The sequence below is a fragment of the Branchiostoma floridae genome, chromosome 3 (genome assembly GCF_000003815.2).
Source record: "Branchiostoma floridae strain S238N-H82 chromosome 3, Bfl_VNyyK, whole genome shotgun sequence".
NCBI lineage: Eukaryota > Metazoa > Chordata > Leptocardii > Amphioxiformes > Branchiostomatidae > Branchiostoma > Branchiostoma floridae.
In genome coordinates this window covers 32,085,855-32,106,465 of record NC_049981.1, presented here as the reverse complement: position 1 = coordinate 32,106,465, position 20,611 = coordinate 32,085,855, and the positions used below count along the sequence as shown (strand labels likewise).

Genomic DNA, 20,611 nt, shown 5'->3' with positions numbered 1-20,611 from the left:
TAAAACTCTAACCCCCCTGTACATACCCCCTGAAGTTTGGATACCCCCCTCGCCATGTACTTGTGTGACATTGCTAAGGTCTGCAAGCACTGACTGCATTACTTCAGTTCTTTTTGCACATTTTGTGTAATTACATGATACATTACACTCCAAGATACCTTTCTATCAGGTTTTGGCTTAATATTCTTGGTTGCCATGGCAACAGGGCAGCAAGTATTGGGGCGAATTTCCATTATTTGGCCAAAAACAGGGAAATCACGGTAGGGCAGTAATTCGACAAGTGCTCAGAATAATAAAGAGTACCCAAATCAACTGCAGAGTGTCTTTATCTTCACAAGAATAGTGGTAAAACTTTCAGAAACTCGATGCCAAGGAATTGGGCAACTTCAAAAAGAAACACTGTTTCATGGTTACAAAAACACAGTTTTTTTTGCCAAGCTTAAAACCAGTGCTTTTGTATATGTGTCGTCAAATATGGAAAGAAAAGCAACATTTGACTGTTCTCTCTACTACTAGGCTCTCTTGTACATGTACATACTATATCCAAGGCTCGAAATACTTTTTCTGCATATCTGCACTGTTGCAGGTAACATTGAAAATAGCCTGCACCAGACAAATTTACCTGTACCACTCTGAATTTTGGAAGTATAGTTCATACATGTACTAAAATTGTTCAGGAACCATTGCTATTTTTTCTTTTCTACAGAATATTACTTAATATAGGTGATAGTGGTAACATTCAATGCAGCTAATAACAATAACATTCAATGCAGCTAATAACAATCCACGTACACCTACATCATATAACGTTTATGTATAAAAACCTAGTATTTGGGACCAGTACAGGTTAGGTGCAGGTAGACATCAAAAATACCTGCACAGCTCCAAGTTTACCTGCACTAACCTGCACAGCTCCAATTTTACCTGTACTTACCTGTATATACCCATTACATGGACAAGTGCAGGTTAGGTGCATGTAGACACCAGAAATACCTACACAGCTCTAATTTTACCTGCACTAACCTGTATATACCCAGTACCTGGACCAGTGCAGGTTAGGTGCAGGTTGACACCAGAAATACCTGCACAGCTCCAATTTTACCTGCACTAACCTTCATAAACAGGTAGTATTTCGAGCCCTGATATTTGTCATTGTAAGCAAGATGCCTGCGATACTGAATTTCAACAATGTTTTATTGGTAAATCTATTTACAACAGAATCAAAAGAACCATAGTGAAATTTATACTCATTGATGGTGTCAATGGCGTGTAACATTGTTCAAGTACAATTTTAGGTTGACCGCAGATGGAGTTTTCGTGGTTATCGGTAGTGACAGGGCTGTGTTCTTGAGTTGGGCCAGCTTTACACTTACATATCAACTTCTGCTGCTGATGTGAAAGATCCATGTTGGGTTTTCAGGGTTTCTAGTAGATATTTGTCTCTCTTCCAATCAACAGCAATGTTTGCAATCTCTTTCCCATTGAGTCCTTGCTTCTTAAGCTCGTCTTCATTTCTCTTCCAAGCTATCAGACTCTCTGGTGTCCTGCGTCCTTTCCTGCCTTCTCTACTGTACTCTCTAAACGATACAGGTTCTCTTCTCTTTTTCAGTACCCTAGTAACTTCAGATTGGTCATTGTGGTTGCCACTTAGACAATGGCAGAGGTCCAGAGGTCCAGAGGTCCGGACCTGAACCTGGACCTGATTCAGTATGTGAAAACTTGTGATACTCCATTTCGCTACAAAGAAATATGTTTTGCAGAGTATTTGAGTACCACTGGCGTTTTAAAATCCTACAAGGCTAACTGCCTCTGTGCGATTGAGTGTAAAAATTGGTAGAAATGAATACAAATTGTCCTGTAGCCCGTTTCGTCCAATTTTGAGTTTGGATCAGTCCATTTTTGCCATGGGGGTGATTTGGAATAGTCCATATTTGCATGGGAAATACATTTGGAGGTTCAGATATCCACAATGATCTCTCCTGAAGTCAAATATTCTGCCAAGGATGCCAAAGTACAATTTCTAAGGCACTAAGCATGTTTGGTAGTATAGCGTTATACTAGTTTAGTACATTGTCAACTTAAAAACTTCAGGGGGCATGTACAGGGGGGTTAGCAATCAAATATTTTCAAAATTTTTACATTTTCATATTCAGATGGACCGTCTCCATATTTCTAGGGGCGTATTTCATCAAAAACTGCATTTTTGCAAAATAGTGTCCCCCCCCTATTAACATCAACCATATTTGTCAACAATGCCAACATCATCATGATCAGGTAAGTTTTGCACCAGGCTATTTTTCGGCCGTCTTAGAAGCGCCGACTTGATTGAGTTACAAGATTGCAGTTTTCTATCAAATTGCAAGGAGCGCTAATACACGGTCAGCCCTACCTGGAACACTTCCTGGTGACGCAGATCTATTTTTGGCACGTCCCCACCTCTACCCAATCACCGGCGTCTATTTTACACCAGCTGACCTGTGCCGGCCAATCACAACTTAGCTGGAAATGCGGGGTTTTCCCAGGTTTAGGGACTTTACGCTGGAGTCAGACGGAGTGTTTTTTCCACGTCCAAGTCCAGAAATACTCTAGAACTGCAAACTTACGGGGTTTTACGCATCTTCTGAAGATCTGGGCAGTATCTAGGTGAGTCACAGCTCCGATAGATCGTATGTTTTGCTGTAAAAAGGTCCCCAGTGTTTACGTGAATGCCGTGCACTATCTCGGCTTCTCGGAACTTGTAACGTTAGGTTTCTGATGACATGGATGAGTACCTTCCTGTGCGTTATAACGTTACGTAGATCAAAATCGCAAATAAAAAGTACGATTTGTAGGTGCCTAATAGGAAAGCAATGGTCTTGATATCAAGCCCTGTACCACCATACCTTGAGGTGCAAGTTGTGACACGTTGTTGAATCTGTAGACTTCAGGTTTCTTCTTCTCGAGGAAAAGTTCCCAATCTGACTGTGTATGTGTGTGTAGCCAGTGGATGGAGTAGGGGGATGGGTCAGGATGCAGACAGGCTCACACTGACGTTAGAAGTGATGATAGAGGTTTTAATGTTACTGCTTGAGTCTGGAATGTCGACATAAACGTACAGCTTGTTTTGGAACATAGCATCATCAATCTACAACATGTTATGAATATTGAGTTGGAGTTCATGAAAAACAACACCATGCACACTGTATCAAAATTATGCATTTTGAGGAATGCCATGTTAGACAGAAATTTGCATATTTATTAGAAGCTGTATCGAGGGGAAATTTTCCTGTGGAATTGTAGAAGTACATGTGTGTAACGTTATTCATTTTGACGACCACCTGTTCAGAAAGCAACTGTTGGATCATGGGGCCAGGGTTCGAATCCCACTCCAGTTAACTGGTCGTAGCTCTGAATACAGAATAGATCCTTCAAATATGAATTTCTAGCCTGTTGGACGTTATCTGAAAGAGAACGAACCAGACTTTTTCATAAGTATACATTAATTTTTTTTTTCAAATGTACAAGGTTTCAAAGATTATACTTCAAGTGATTAAGATGCGTGGAGCACTAAAATGATTTCTTACAAGAGTTGTATTCTTTGTATGACATAACAACTGTAACGTTACAGCCCTTAATGGTCCTGGGAGAGTCACATCTCTGAAAAAGTAAGAAAAGGTGGAGCAGCAGCCTGGTATCTTAAGCTACCGTAGCTCAAACCTTCCATATCCACTTTTTTTTTTTTTAGGCATCGCGATCAAGAAGTCACTGAAATAACAACTTTAGAGTAGTGTAATCATACAAGCCTAACAACCTCCCTGGAGGTACAAAATGTAACATCAACTGAAAGTCTGAAACTATTAATTATATGTTTATAAATCTAATTCCACCATTTGCCATGGTACAATGTAAGTCTCCCATATAGAAATATGTTATATTTAGAGGCCTTCTCTCCACTGTCAAGAGCACCTGGATATCTGGTGTGCATACCTCAAGAATTACTGATGCTACTTAAAGGTCTGCTACGCAGTTTTTTGCGCTTCAAACTGAAAACAAAAAATCCATTTTCCGGCCATTTCTTTATAGTTAGTTGAATCAAGCCTACCACGTTACGGAACACTATTCAAGGTACGTCGGGAGTCGATATTTTCGCCGTGCGAGCGCGTTTGAAAATCTGTGAATCTGCACGCCCGCACTGGGTTTCAGCCATTTTGTTTCTTCCGAACGAACCGTTGATGATTGATTCTTGTTCGAATTCTCACCGGTGCCTAAGTAGGGAGGTCAGAAAGTTACAGCGCGCGTATGACGAAATGTTTGTAGGCTAATTCTCTACGTTGCAAACGTGAAATAATGACACAAAAGTGTCAAAAAGTAGTAGTAAATCTGAGATTTCTTAGTTCTAGAATATTTCAAATTTGAACGCAAAAAACTGCGTAGCAGACCTTTAAGTAGATCTATTTGATTTATCTTTGTGTATTTTTTTCATTGTGCATTTCTTTGGTAAGAATATCTGAGTCATTACTAGTATGGGGCTAACGTCACATATACAAACCGGAGTCGACTGGGCTGTTTGTAGAAACAAAAAACAGAAATGTTTATTATGTAAAAATATACACAAATACTGCCCACTATTCTGTTTACTTCTTGTGTACTTTGGTTTCTTTTATATGATTATATCATACTTTTCATTCCCAAAAGCTGCCCAGCCGGGCTGACGAAGGCCTTATAGTGACATTAACTTATATATGAGGTGGCAGTCAGGAGGCTATTGTGCCCCATTGGTTACCAGCCATGCCATTTGAATCATAGTTTCAGTTTCAGTGTTACCATCATATCATTGACACATCCAGTGGGTGGGGCTTTCCACACTGACCAGGGGAATTTTAATGACACAAATGCTGATAAGATGTTTCTTCATGCAAGCAATGACAGGGTTTGTGTAAAGGTTACATGAGGCCAGTGACTTTTTGTTGATGTAATGATCAGGGCAATAGAATAGCTGTTTTTCATTGTTTGCATAGACTTTGTATTCATTAGTTTAAATCAAACCTTTGTAACTTCAGGAAGTCATTTCAAGTGTCGCTACCTGCAACCCTGTTTTTTTTTTTTTTTTTTTTTTACAATAAAACAGAGTTCCAGATCCGTTTATGTCACCCCGGATATAAATTTAGTAATGATATACTAGTAGTATCCTGAAACGTAGGAAAAAAGTCATGATATGATGATCTGGTTTAGCCGTAATAATGACCAAAGGATTTCTCTGTTTGCTGGTTTTTCATCATGTTACATTTTCACAAAGAGTTACATAACAAAATTTACAACCAAGGAGGTTAACATAAATAGTCATCAGGAGTTGTGACGTGAAAAATATGGAAAGTTTCTCTGGAGCAAACAAGTGGGAAGTGTATTTTTGTGAAGTGTTGTGACCACCTGCGTAATTTCCTGACAGTTTTTAAAACTACACCCTTATAAGCACTTCTCCTTTCTACACCAGTTACTTACTGAAACAATAACCTGGAAAGGGCTGGCCCAATTTAACTGTTTTAGAGGGGGTATTAAAATATTTTCTGTTTGCTGTAGCGATCTAGTGAGACAAAAAATAAAGAACCAAAACCACAGTGGTTTGCAAAATAAATCAAAGTAACGTTTGACCTTGAATGTATATTTATTTAGGAGTTTGTAAGTTTTCTTTTTACCCCCGTTAGGTAAGAAAATGGCAGAGTCCAAACCTCAGGTATAGAAGGCTATTGTTTGGTTAATGACGTCATCGCTCCCTGCCAGAAATACTGCCTGACGCTGGTGGGGCTTTCCACCGGGTATGCAAATGAGTCAATAACTTCCCCTTTCTAAAACCCAGCCTCTAACACAGTGGTTACATTCTAGTGGTAAACAGGAGGGATTTGACTGATTTCCTGACAACTTTACTTCAAACAGCTTGATATAGAGCAAAAACTAGGTGAGTTTTTCATTTTTTTTTCTCTTTCTTGTCTTTTTTTCTTTGTCACAGATAGCTTCCCGTTGTAAAGAGGTGGTGAGATAGAACGGAAAGCGAGCGCTAACAAAGAATTGACGTGTTTGGTTCTGAACCGCGACTGCCATGACAGACATGGCGTTCGAGTCGGTGGAACTTCCCGCGTCGCTCGTTAACGAGATAATCAACGGGGAGGAGGGAGCGCCAGACATCAGCCTGCTGCAGAAGATGACGGAAATGCAGCACGCCATGAACGGGAACACAGGTGAGTAACGCACCTGTTTCAGGTATGGTTTCCTAGTAAACAAACTTAATTCTAAATTTACCTGTAGACATTTGGGGGGACCATCTACCACCTTTCTCAGTGAGATAGGAAACATCATGTAAATAATGTTATGTACTATATGTAGTGAGTTTTAAGTTTTCCTCATTTGCATACACCACCAGGAAAACTTTACCTGCTGACTTCACGACCGTTTGAGACATTTCTTACTTTTATTGCAATAATGACTGGTTCTATTTTACATAACAGTTAGGTATTGCTGCTGCAACTTGCAAAGTAGAAACAGTCTAATAAAACTATATTTATTAATGTCCTAAAATGTAGTTTTCATGTTAGGCTGCAATGTCATAATTCTGCTTTAGATTAAAAATCTCCCGAACATTTTGTAGAGGCTACAATTTGATAATTTTTAAGCCTCAATTCGCTAGATTTGAACCCTTCAATAATCATAAAACAGGATACATACAGGGTGCAAGCCAGTATTTCTGTGTGCCTAACAACACTGTGTCTTATATTATAGGGATGCAGGGCACACCTTACCTCGAGATCACTGAACAGCCCAAATCGGTAACAATTTCCTTCTTCTCTACTTGTATATATAAGTTATATTACACAGCAACACTTCATACTCATAGTCAAGAGCTAGTCATACATGTTTGATTCTGTTGTTGGATTAGACAAAATTATATAGCATTTCCTTGTTAGTTTGCTCTTGAAAGATAAGTTTTTTTTTTCCTTTCATATACTAAATGACAGCATATCAAACACAAATTCTATTCTACATACTGAAAATATAGATAATATTCAAATACAATTAAACCTCTACAACTGGATGAAAAACAGAGATTTACTTTCAGATGTTTTGAGTGACATCCGTCACTAAAATGAACTGACAGAACAATTCAATACACTATAGCTAACTAGAAAAACAGGTGATATATTTGAATATTGTTTACCTGGATGTCTAACCTTCATAAACGATATGTTTTCAGTCAGCTTTAATTATTAAGCCTTTATTTGTTACTCTGTGACAATGATACATGTACATGTAGTTCAGATCATTGGTCTATATTTCTTGGTTGATAAGTAAGCATATTTGACTTTCCTGTCGTCTCCCCTGCCAGCGCGGGTTCCGTTTCCGGTACGGGTGCGAGGGTCCGTCCCACGGCGGGATTCCCGGGATACACAGCGAGAAGAACAGGAAAACATACCCGGCTGTCAAGGTAACAACAGTTATGGGGTTTTCTTTCTTCACTCAGACAGCACGCAGTATCCTATGTATTGTGTTGAGCTTTTAGATTGTAACTAGTCTCAAAGAATAGATTTGCCAGCATGTACATGTAAGTTGTTAATTGTATAACCAAGAAATCCCATCTTAATGATATTTTCATGTTCAAAGCATAAAGCAGTTGGTTTAAATTTTTATGTATTTGTGATCAGGCTCTTCACAATTGTAGACAATGCTTTGCATCAGAGCGATTTTGCTTAGGTAAATGAACTTGACTTTTAAGTCACATGACACATCATTTCCATGTGTAAGAGTTGAACTAGAAAATCTCTTATGTTGTCAAATACCAAGTAGTCAGTGAAATTGTCTTCAAAATATAGGATGTGTAGGCATCATATGGTTGAAATTCATGTATTGTCCCTTTGTTTAGATCATTGGTTACCAAGGTTACGCCCGTATTGTGGTGACCCTGATGACCAATGAGGACCAGCCGCGGCCGCACGCGCACTACCTGGTGGGGAAGCAGTGTAACGAGGACGGGTTCTGTGTGGTGCAGGTCGGACCTAAGGACATGACAGCAACGTGAGTCTTGGCCCCCCCTCCCCCCATGTCCACACACACACACACACACACACACACAGACACAGACACACATAGAGTGGTTGGTTGTTAAGTTGTACCTGGTGGGGAAGCAGTGCAACGAGGACGGGTTCTGTGTGGTGCAGGTCGGGCCTAAGGACATGACGGCAACGTGAGTCACTCGTTTCTCCAGAAGTGTTTTTTTCAACCTCCTTTCCACTAAGGTTGAACACCTCCTCAGTCAAACTGTTTGATAATTATTCCCTATAGGGACTCAAAATGTTTTACAGACTTAGGCTGCATAGAAATATGTACTAGGTGTTATAGAAAACCAGGGTTCTTGAATCCCAATATAACATTTACCTGGACAGTGTTTCATTAAGTCCTCAGCTGCCTTCCTCATCTCATGGCTGGAATAGAATATGTTATGTGTTTGTTTTCATCCTGAAAATATTGTAAGTAAACAACTACATACTTAGAACAAGTTCCTCTGATGGAGAGACTACTACTAGTAGCTACACTGCACATAACATGCACAGAAAATGATGGTTCAAAATGATAATAGATAATCTTTGTCAAACTTTACACCAAAAATAGTTACTCAAGCAACTGGATATGGTTTTGAAACGGTCAGACGTTTCGGATAGAATCCACTATCCTTCGTCCCAGAAAAGGGGGACTACGCATGGAACTTTCCGGCACTTGGGACATAGCACTACCCCGCCCCCACCCCCCACCCCACGGCAACAAAACTTTTAGCTCCTGCAACTAAAACAACAGGAGCTAATTTCACTGAGTTTCAGTAACACTTTTTGTTCCAAGAAGAACGTCCCCTCCCATCCTGACCCCGTAACACCTTTTGTTCTCTATTCTCGAAACCAGTTTCCCAAACCTGGGTGTTCTCCATGTGACCAAGAAGAACGTCCCGTCCATCCTGGAGAAGAGGAAGATGAAGGAGCTGGTCGCCGCCCGCCGTTGCCAGGAGACCGGGAAGATCATCCCCGACTTCGACAACCTGAACGAGGAGGACAGTAACAAGTACATCACAGGTGAGGAAACGCACATCCTGAGCTCTTTGTTCATCAATCTTTCATTCAATCATTCCATCAGGAAAGTACTTTTGAGATAAAAGTTTAGCGGTGTGTCCCTTGTTCTTTACTCTCAGTAGTTTGAACATGCTTTATTGTAATGTTAGGAAGCTTAAGTCTACCTCTATTTTGTTTCTTGATTTTTTTTCACAATATCACAGAGGATGGTTTGATACCAAAACTCTTTTTCATGTGACTGTGTAGAAATGTATATTTAAAGCAATACATGTGAATACAACAGCAAATAACGCCACCAGTTATTTTAGAGTAAATCCACAACCACACTGACACAATGACAGGTGAGAAAGGAACTAGATTTCCATAAAAATGGGCTAATCTTAGATACACTTGTATCTAATTACTATGGTTTAATACAGCTAACATGATGTTTTACGACATCTTCTTTCCTCAGAACAAGACAAAGCAAGAAGCTGTTAAGTCTCCAACAAATACAAACCTAACACTGCTGTTCTCTGCATTTTGTACTTTCCTCAAAACATGACAAGATAAGAAGCTGCTGCAATGAATACAAATCTAACACAGCTGTTCTGTACATTTCTTATTTTCCTCAGACCAAGACAAGAAGCAGATCACGAAGGAGTCCCAGGATCAGGCGAAGCAGATGGACCTGAGCGCGGTGCGGGTCTGCTTCCAGGCCTTCCTGCAGGACGAGAACGGGGCGTACACACGAACCCTCGCTCCGGTCATATCAGACGCTGTGTTCGACAGCAGTACGTATCCTGGCCTTTGTCTGACCCTCGCCTCTTTGTAGTTTACTACTTGTCTGTTATAGTATGAGTTTTAGAGAACGGGGCGTACACACGCACCCTCGCTCCTGTCATCTCAGATGCCGTATTCGATAGCAGTACGTATCCTCTGTTCAAGCTTATTTTTACTTTCTACTTTTAATAGAATTTTCCACTAACAGTGACTTTTTGTAGGTGTACACACGTACCTCCAAAAAGAAGTCACTGTTAGATGAAAATTCGATTAACTGTGCTCATATGTGACTAATGGATCTCTTCAACGATACTTATTTTACTTATCTTGAATGTGTAGGTTAATCCTGTGAGTCTAGTACAGTTTCTTCGAATTCTACATATCTAAAAGCAGTCCTGGAAATAGTGCCCATCATTGCATAACTGTGGAACTTTGAATTTATGATGATGACATTACTTGGATCATCACCGACTGAACTGATTACTTGGATTACCCCTAGCCTTGTATATAAAAGTATGAAGAAATGCATTAAGTTGTCTTTGATGCTGTATAATACTGGTAGTAATCGCAATGCTTGTGTTATCACAGAGGCCCCGAACGCCTCCACGCTGAAGATCTGTCGGATGGACCGCCACTCCGGCTGCGTAACCGGCGGCGACGAGGTCTTCCTGCTGTGTGACAAGGTGCAGAAAGGTGAGCGACCTCACATGACCTGACCTGACCTCACCTGACCTGACCTGACTTCACATGACCTGACCCAACCTGACCCTAATATGACAGTCACTTGCCTGTTATTTTCACTTTGCCAGATACTTTTGCTGCTATCTCTTGTTAAACCATTACATCAAACCAGTTGAAAACTCGACTATCTTTGCTGCATTTTCATAGTTATTAACAGGTGGCATTGCAAGAACTGAATGGTTAAGAGCCCTGAAAAGAAATGCCTTCAACTGTTAAGTAGGTCAGTTTAGAAAAACAATCAAGCAAATGTTTTGAGCGACGATTTAAAAACTCACCAAGTTGGCAGTATTGAAACAAGCTTCTTTGATTAAACATAAGACTATGGCTACCAGTAAACATCTGAGTCAGCTTTTGACTAATGTTATTTCACAGATGACATCCAGGTGCGTTTCTACGAGGAGGCAGATGATTCGACCAATGGGGGATCAGAGTGGGAGGCATACGGAGACTTTGGGCCTGCGGACGTCCACAGACAGGTCAGTACCATCACATGGTGTCATGTAGGAGGCTTGCTTAACACTTCGGCCTTTTTTTGTAACCAACAGAAAATTGTACAGTCACAGTTTGTTAAGTGCTCAAGTGTGGACAAGGAAGAAGGTCACTGAGTTTTGGGGAAAGAGAAATGGTTATAAGGAGCAATGTTAAATTTAATGGCTTTTTCTTAGATTGGACTTCTTGTTAAAAGCTGGAGAATTCCCTAATATGCGATGACTAAAATCCATCAGTCCCACATGTAACATGTACAGGTGCATTTGTACTAAATCTGATCACAAAGCTGGTATGCAATTCCATTAGGTAGTTTATCATGTTACTATTCTACAGCCACTGCTTGAGTAACTGCTTTTTGGCATATCTTATTACTATCTTATGTCTAACCTTCATCGACGTATTCTACAGCCATAGTATGACAGAAAGCCCTTGTAATTTCTTAACGTTTTCCGTTTCCACAGTTTGCCATCGTGTTTAAGACCCCGCCGTACCACAACATGGCTATCGAGAGGCCGATCAGTGTGCACGTTCAGCTGCGTAGGAAGTCAGACGGGGAACTCAGCGACCCAAAACCCTTCACCTACCAGCCCCAGCAGTTTGGTACGCACTTTCAAACTTTAACTGTCAATGCAATCATTACTTCATTAAGTTTGGTACTCATTTTAAACTTACTTTAAATACAATGAATGGATACTCTGCAATGCATACATATAAGCTATCCTGTTTCTCAACCAGTCATAACAGTTCTGAGTTTTGAACTTCCATTTTGAATGTTGTAAACAAATACTTTGCAATTGACACACCCTAACATAGACTCAATCAAATTTTTTAACTCTAACAGCAATTTGGTACATAGTTAAAAACCCTTCACGTACCAGCCTCAGCAGTTTGGTATGCACTTTCAAACTTTAACTGTCAATGCAATCAATACTTAAGACTTGTAAGCTCCAGACCCTTTACTCACCAGCGACAACAGTTTCAAACTGTAACTCAAGATGCAATCGTTACTTCATTAAGTTTGGTACTCAGTTTAAAACTTAACTTAAAATATAGTGGATAGATACTCTGCAATGCATACACAAACTATCCTGACTCTCAACCTGAGGCATAACAGTTACTTTCATAGTACAGTTTGAAACTTCCATTTTGAATGTTGTAAACAAATACCAAGGTTACACACCTTAACATAGACTCAATCATGTGCTTTAACTCTACCAGCGATTTGGTACATAGTTTAAAACAAGTTTTAAAGTTAAACCACAGAAAAATTTTGAAATCAAAAGTCTTTGCAATACTAACAGGTACTGTGTCTGTGAGTGAAGAAAGTTCAGCACCAAGGACAGGTGTTGTAGTATTCGAAGTAGAGTGAGTGAGTATGATCTTGATGTGATTATTTCTCTGACTCCCACAGATAAAGAAGAGATCGGCAAGAAAAGGAAGAAGACAGTTCCACACTTCAACACCCACTTCGGGGGAGGGGGGCCAGGAGGGCCCACTGCAGGAGGAGGGGGGTTCGGTCCTGGTGAGTACTATGCAATCATGATTTTGTTAACCACCATATTGACAGCTGAGGCTCTGCACAGAGGGTAAACTCAATCTGACATGGTAGTGTTTTGTGTTGTAAAGTTTACCAAACAACTTGAAAATGCTGCTATACGGCTTTGGCCCTGAGCAAAAGACATGCACAACTTTTATGTTATGGTTTATATTTGAAAACCTGATTCCCAAAACCCGAGTCCATGCATGTGTCTGTTTTGCTACAGGAATGTACGGGGGTGGTTTTGGATTTGGCAGCACCATCGGCGGCGGAACGTTCCACTTTGGAGGGGGTGGGGCCTTCCAGGCGTATGGCGGAGGGGGTGCCATGAAGGATCAGGGTAAGGTCAAGTTCAGATTGTACAATAAACAGCTGTTTGTAAAGTGGTAAATTAGCTAATGGAGGCTTTTTGGTTATAAGTTGATCAAGAACTTTTGTTTTCTACAAAGTGGTCAGGAAATGACCATTATCATTTCCTCCTTTAAGAAATGAATGTAATGAAAGATGAGAAAATAGCCTTGATGTCATCCAAAAGAGCATACTGTATTTTATGGTAATTATTTCTTTACTTTTGTCATAATCATTAGTTATACAGATAGCAGTACAGACTGATATAGTTAGAGAATTCCTATTGATTGCAATTGTCTGGTACAAATTGTTCAGTATTTTGTACACAAAAAGTTTGCGACCTTGGATCATGTTTAACCTTGTCCACTCACAGGTTCCGTGGATCGACCAATCAGACAGCCTGAGGAGGACGATGACCTGGTTGTCGACAGCGCCCTGCCCGACGACGACGATGACCTCATCACAGACTCCGCCCCCATGGAGGACTCCATGGCGATGAGCCAGGCTCACATTGGAGGGGATGCCCAGGCAGGGCTGAAGGGGCAGGCTGTCAGCTTGGGGCCGCAGCCGTGGAAACCCAGCGCCTTCACTAAACCTGATCCTGCAGTCAAACAGAAAGGTACAACGGGGAATATACATCTTGAAATGTTTGAGGTGGTTTTGTTTCCGTGTTTTTCACCATGAATTCATGACACCAGACAAGCAGAAAGGAAATTAGCTCAGACAAAAGCTCTGGACTTTTGTTGAAGTATTGGCAGGGATAGTTTTTGCAACTTTGTAAAGACAGTACATTTAGATTTATCGGCGTTGATAGGGCATTTGCAGTGTTCATTCAATTTTTCTTCATTTGAAGTTTTCTCCAACTTGTACTTAAATGTTACCAACGACCAGAAACATGGTTTTAATAAAAACAGATTGCAGATTTGCACATTTCATATGTGAATCAGAATTTTCTTCAGACTCCCTTATTTCCAGCCCTGCAGTACGGGGATGTTGCCTGGCAACTGGCGGAGCGAACGGCCAACGCCCTGCGAAACTACGCCATCACTTCATTAAAATCCCTTGTTTCCTACTGCCACAGGTACGACGGGACCCAGCCGGGGTGCCCTGCAGTACGGGGATGTTGCCTGGCAACTGGCGGAGCGAACGGCCAACGCCCTGCGAGACTACGCCATCACGGGGGACGTGCGGATGCTGCTGGCCGTGCAGCGCCACCTCACAGCTGTGCAGGACGACGAGGGAGACACGTCAGTTTTCTTTCTTTTCTTTTCTGTTTAAACACAGTCCAACTTAAAGGAGATAAAGCCAAATAGTTAGTCCTCTAAGTGAGTGGATCTGGTGTCAATCGTGATGTTTCTAACCGCAACAGACAAACCGTCGTTTCAAATTGCAATATTTTCTTTCGTTGAAGACAATATGGTGCTCACTTTACCCACTCTGCCGACTAAATCTAGTTATTGTTAAATGATGTTTTCATATGTTTTACCTGCAGATCGTTGCACCTGGCCATCATCCACAGTAACCCCCTGGTGGTGCAGAACCTGCTGCACGTGACCTTGACCCTGCCCGACGCACGGGTCATCAACCAGTACAACCACCTCAGACAGGTTAGTCACACATGACCTTTAACCTCTCTTTATCATGTGACCCCAGGGTCATCAACCAGTACAACCACCTCCGACAGGTCAGTCACGCATGACCTGTAACCTTTGTTTATCATATGACCCCAGGGTCATCAACTAGTACAAACACCTCAGACAGTTCAGTCACACGTAACCTTTAACCTTTGTCTATCATGTGACTCTGACCCCCAGGGTCATCAATAGAACCACCTCTGACAGTGACCCAAAACCTTTAACCTTTGTCCCCAGTATGAGCCTAACCTGCTTACCTGTAACCTCTGGGACAGAATTGCTACTCATCCCCCATTTTCTAAATGGAATGACCCTTTATGACACTTGGTTTTCCCATTACCCAGACTCCCCTGCACCTGGCTGTGATTACCCAGCAGCCCCAGGTGGCGGACCTGCTGGTGCGCTGCGGAGCAAACCCCTGGCTGCCCGATCGCCATGGCAACTCAGCTGTGCACCTGGCGGCTAAGGCTGGTAAGGCTTCATTCACATCATCCAATCAGACAAGGGGGAATCTCTTAACTTGTCCAATCAGGCTTGAGGATCCTTTTCAAGTTATCCAATCAGACCAAATGGAACCTTTGAATCATGGATTTTGATCAAAGTTTCCATACATCCAATTAGATTTAAGGAACTCTTGAGGGGATAGAAATGACTTTGTGGTGGAAAGTTGTAACGTAAGATCTGAAGTAGATTGAAAAAAGGTGTAACGTTACTGTACAAAAGTTATGTTAAGAAAAAAACACTGTAAATTGTAAGGGGATGACTAGCTGGAATGGAATTGATAGGGAAAAAGAAATCTCTTAAAGGTGGTTGATGAATTGCTTCTAAAATGCATTTAATTTGTACAATATGATAAGTTGTAAACTTGAAGGTGACTGCCCCCCTCCCCCCTGCAGGCGATGAGAAGAGTCTCCAGGCCATCCTGCGGAACATCCCAGCCCAGGCACCCGGTGTCGCCAACACTCCTGACATCAACGCGCATAACTTTGAGGGTGAGGGAAATTCTCAATATTTACCATTATGATAACACTTTAAGACTTAGGCAGATACACAAGATATCCTAACTATGTAGAAAGACATTACAATGTACTTCCAACACCACTAAGGAATCAAACACTGAGCCTTCTACTCTAGTTAAAGAGGAAGGGCCGCTAATCACTAAAATTCACAAGCTAATATTTGGCACCTTCTGTTGAAGAAGGAATTTAAAAAAAATTGGCGTAAGTCATTTTGAAGATATGGAATTGAGTCCATTTCATCTTGTTTTCCACAATAACTAAGATCCTCCATGTCTCCTGCAGGCTTCACACCTGTGCACCTGGCCGTGATGGCGAGTAACCTTGGGGCGCTGAAGGAGCTGGTCATGGCCAAGGTGGACGTGAACGTTCCTGACGGGAAGAGCGGGCGGACAGCGCTGCATCACGCGGTGGAGAACGAGAACCTGGCCATCACCGGGTACCTCATCCTCGAGGTCAGCTAGACACTGGTTTTTCATTTTTAGTGATTTTTTTTGTTTATTCAGCTGTACACATTTATTAAACAGCAGATGATAAACTATTAAGAATAATACATATTATTTAACTGGTGCAGGGAAAATTAAAAGCCTAAGGCTTCCTTTTGGAGTAATGAAATGTTGATAAACATTAAGTTGGAGGTGACCAAGGGACCTCTTTCTCAACTCACAGGTAACAAACAATGCTTTAGTTTTACAAATGTATTCTTTACCATGCAAGAGTTTTGCTGTTTTGTTAATTGCTTTGCTAACAGGAGTACTGTTGTTTTCTATATCTCTGTGTGTGTGGGAGGGATAAGCCATAGGATGACTCTTGTCATAATTTGTGTCCAGATTATAAGAAGATTTATTGCAGAATTGAGATATTCTGCCTCATAAGAGTATTTGTGCTCACCAAGGGCTGTCTTTATCTACAAGAATAAGGGATGAGAATTGATCAGTCATTAGATGTGATAATTGCTTAACACGTTTTCCATTCCTCCAGGCGGGAGCGGACGTCGATGCCCAGAACTTTGACGGGAACTCCCCGTTGCACGTGGCGAGCGGCAGGGGCATGCTGGGAATGGCGGCCCTGCTGATGGCGGCCGGCGCCGATCCCGGGCTGGAGAACTACGAGGCTAAGGACGAGGAGGAGGAAGGTCAAGGGTCAGAGGTCGCAGAGGCCAAGGGTCAGACTCCACTGGACCTGGCAGCCTCAGATGAGGTAACTTTTTCAGAATTGTTTCTGAATAAATGATTTTTGTTTCCACATCTACGTGCAAGGATGTCCATCACTCGCGTGGCAGGGAACAACAGATGATAAACCAGATAGTGTTGAGTGTGTGGATTTTGGGGATGAAAAAAAGTGGTTAGTTCTCAGGTTTGGAAAGCAGACTATGTTTTGGATACGCAAATCTGGATAACATAATAAACAGAAAGATGACAAAGGTTATGTCATTTATGCTTTGGTTATCTTTTTTGTCTTCGACTTTCATCATGTGTGTTTTATACTGTGGTATATGTTAGTATGAGAGAGATGTAAGACGTATCATTCATTACTACATCATGGTCTGCTGGTGGAAGAGATGCGCTGAAATGGTTCAGAAGTGCATTTGCTTCCTGTCGCATGTCCTAACTGGAGCGTCTTGTTTCCCTCCCCAGATGAGAGACATCCTGAGCGGAAAGCCGTACGTGCCCAAACACCAGCGGCCCGACGTTCCGCACTTCACTCACACCAAAGGTCAGGAACTACTCATTTGACAGACATCTTTTAACCCTGGTCGTGCTACGTGCAACAGTTGTTGCATTGCACAATGCCAGTATCTGGGTCCTGTATTATCATGGGTTGGGGTATTTCCCACCTCCATGTGGCAATGTACCACAGCAAAGCACATCGAATGGGGAAGCAACTCTGCAGCAGTAGCACAGAATAGGTCAAGTTTTACTGATCTGATCAATAAATCAGCTTGGGGGGTGTTAAATTGGCAAAAGAATCCCAGCAGGACAAGGGTTAATCTTCAGTCTGCTAAGGTAAAATGGGTATATTGGTTATGGGCTTTAGGCAGCAGGGAGTTAATCAACAGAAATGCATTGCAAATATCCCACACACATCAAAAAGGCAGTCAACAAAAGGTAGAGTTAATAGCAAAGTTTGTACCAACTCCTTTTAAGATAATTGACCTTTTTACAGGCACTGGGGACCTGACCAGATTGGACAGCACATCACGGGTCTTCCTTTCAAAGGCACTTGACGAGAGCAGCCCCGGACGGGACTGGGGGGCGCTGGCCGAGCGGCTGGGCCTCGGTAACCTTAGCAACGCCTTCAAGCTCCGCCCGAGCCCCACCACTGCTCTTCTGGAGAACTTTGAGGTTTGTTGTTTTTGTTGTATGTTCTGATTTATTGCTGGAAGCCTGGATCATCTTATACAGGCCGCTGCATAGCACTGAGTATTTCTAATTAACTATAAACAACTGGAGTCGAAACGCGTTTGGCAAACAAAGGGAAAAGATTTATTCTCGTACTTTTCCACAGAAACACGCCTATAACATCGATAAAGGTCAGTAGAACGGGCACTGAACATCATAACATATGATAACAAACTAATCATGAATACAACTCTACGTGACAGCAAATACTACAGTTTATCTATGGTAAGGATATTGGAGGAGATAAGGGGTTGGCGGTGGGTCGAAAACCGGGGAGCGAGTCTCCGTGCGCCTCGCTTCCCGCGGACGAAAGACAGAATGAGAGCCCCGGTGTTGGTGGGCGGAAGTGTGACTAGGCAAGGGCGGACACGCGGTCACCACGTGGGAGGTCAGAGAAAGACCGGGGGACTGGGTTGTCGTAAATTAATAAAAATGACATCACTGACATTTTTCCACTGTTACAATTAAAAACATTCTGAGCAAGTTTGAAATTGCAATTTCGAGTATCACATGAACAAAAATGGGAAGAATGAAACAAGTAAGGAGTACCATAATCGTTTTTGTTTTTAAGATGATAGAGGAATTGGTTGCTAAGTTACATGTTGTTGTTTAGATAGAGGAATCGGTTGCTAAGTTACATGTTTTTGAATATTTAGGTGATGGAGGAATTGGTTGCTAAGTTACATGTTGTTATTTAGATGATGGAGGGAACGGTTGCTAAGTTACATGTTGCTGTTGTTTAGATGATGGAGGAAATGGTTGCTAAGTTACATGTTGTTATTTAGATGATGGAGGGAACAGTTGCTAAGTTACGGGCAGGCCTGGAGGAAATTGGTCGTCATGACACCATCAGCATCATTGATGGAGCCATGAAAGGCAAGCCTGAGGTTTCCATGGTTACAGGAGCGCCTACTATGGCAACAGCACCAGGTGAGGACTGGACCAGACAAGTTTATTTTTTTATTTTTTTAAGTTTTTATCCCAGCCTTGTTTTCTTGGTGACCTCTTAGGGAACTTTCATGCGAAAATGTCTGACTCTAAGAACCAACAAATTAATCTGGTATGGCCTTAGTCTTCTGGACAATACAGACTCTGTTTAAACTGTTATATACATGTATGTAAGTATCACAGTCCCTGTGGAAATGACTGAAAAGTTCTGAGTTTTCCTGACATCTTGTCCTCTGTCCCCACAGCCACCCTGGATGCCGAGAAGGTCAGGGGTCACATCGCCAGCCCGAACTTTGACTCGGGGCTGGAACAGTCCATTGTGTCCATGCAGCTGTCCAGCGGGGAGGGGATGACAGATGTCAGTCACCACAAAGGGGCGGGGCAGGCTGACACGGCGAGAACGGCGGACGTGCACTAGTCCGCTCCACCCTGTCCTCTGCACTGTGTTCCACTGACAGCAGTCTGGTACTCTGTGACTAATCTTGTATATTTCAGATTCCATTAATGCCCCTATGTTGAGCAGCTTTAAGTGAAGAGAGAATTATTTTAAGATAACATAATATAATAGAATGATATGAATGGTGTGATCTGTATTGTTCTGGACTGTGTGAGAGTGAACATGTAGCTAAGATCTCTTATGTACGAATAATATTCCCGTGTTTTATAGGATGCGAGATTTTTTACTTAAAGAAATGATGTGCTCACAAAATTACCTGGAATCAAGTGTGCTACACAGTGTATACTAAAAGATTTGGTCTTGAAATGAAAGCAAAAATATAGAAATATAAAAGTTGTACCTTGCACCAAGGAGGTTTTTAACCTCTTTGCTTGCACATAGGACTTAGGAGTCTAATGCCTTATGCCTTGTGCTTGTACATGTGTGTGCTCTGCTGACAATACTCCCTCTGGGGGCAGGTGTTTGGCACAAAATGTGTACTGGTTAGACGGTTAGGCTGCACAGAGAAGGTTATGTAAACTGTAATATTGTATAACATGGACGCCTTTTAGGGCGGTAAGAATTTTTTTATAAATGATAAGAATACAATAAGAATACCAAGTTAACTTAACTTTCAAGCCAGCTTATGATATGAAAAGCACACTTTGTAATAGACATTAGAAATAAGCTTGTTATAGCGAAGTATGTGTCCCAAAGGAGGCAACTTGGACTGTGTGCTGAAATATAGTAAATATTTACTTCTATGTTTCTACAATTCTTGTTTGGCTGCTTGCTGAAATGGTTGACAAGTTTTGTTCTCTACTTTGTAAATACATATTAAGTCATGTAGGAGTTTTATTTTAGGTGTCCTATCAAATGTTATTCAAGTCTATCAAAAAGTATTTTGTCATCATGATCTGTTGTTTGATCTAAATGATTTCAGACAGGATCCTCATAGAAGGATGCTGTGGTCTTTTATTATTACTTTATATAAAGATGGAGTATTATGAAAAGTACAAAAATGTATGTTGCAAATTTATACTGAGTGTCTTTCTTTATTCTTTGGTGATTGGTAAAACCAAAAATGCAGTTTTATATCCAGAAACTGAGGAAAGGTAATGGTGGTTGAAGATGGATGCTGTCTTGATTATCTTAAGCTGTAAATTTGTTTGAAAATAAACTTTCTTAGAGTGAACAGAAAAAAACCCACTCTGA

At 41.4% G+C, this 20,611-nt stretch overlaps 1 protein-coding gene across 1 annotated transcript; it reads left to right on the top strand.

The window, feature by feature from the left end:
• The first annotated feature begins 5,993 nt into the window (after positions 1–5,993).
• Positions 5,994–20,601, top strand: LOC118411445 (nuclear factor NF-kappa-B p105 subunit-like). The gene is made up of 22 exons (XM_035813729.1): positions 5,994–6,212; positions 6,751–6,797; positions 7,355–7,453; positions 7,889–8,040; positions 8,920–9,086; positions 9,698–9,856; positions 10,434–10,538; positions 10,959–11,062; positions 11,537–11,675; positions 12,487–12,597; positions 12,839–12,952; positions 13,334–13,579; positions 14,042–14,207; positions 14,453–14,567; positions 14,939–15,065; positions 15,491–15,586; positions 15,896–16,065; positions 16,592–16,810; positions 17,248–17,326; positions 17,777–17,955; positions 18,798–18,942; positions 19,206–20,601. Exons 1-22 carry the CDS (start codon positions 6,074–6,076, stop codon positions 19,376–19,378), a joined length of 3,051 nt encoding a protein of 1,016 aa, XP_035669622.1. The 5' UTR covers positions 5,994–6,073; the 3' UTR covers positions 19,379–20,601.
• The last annotated feature ends 10 nt before the right edge of the window (positions 20,602–20,611 follow it).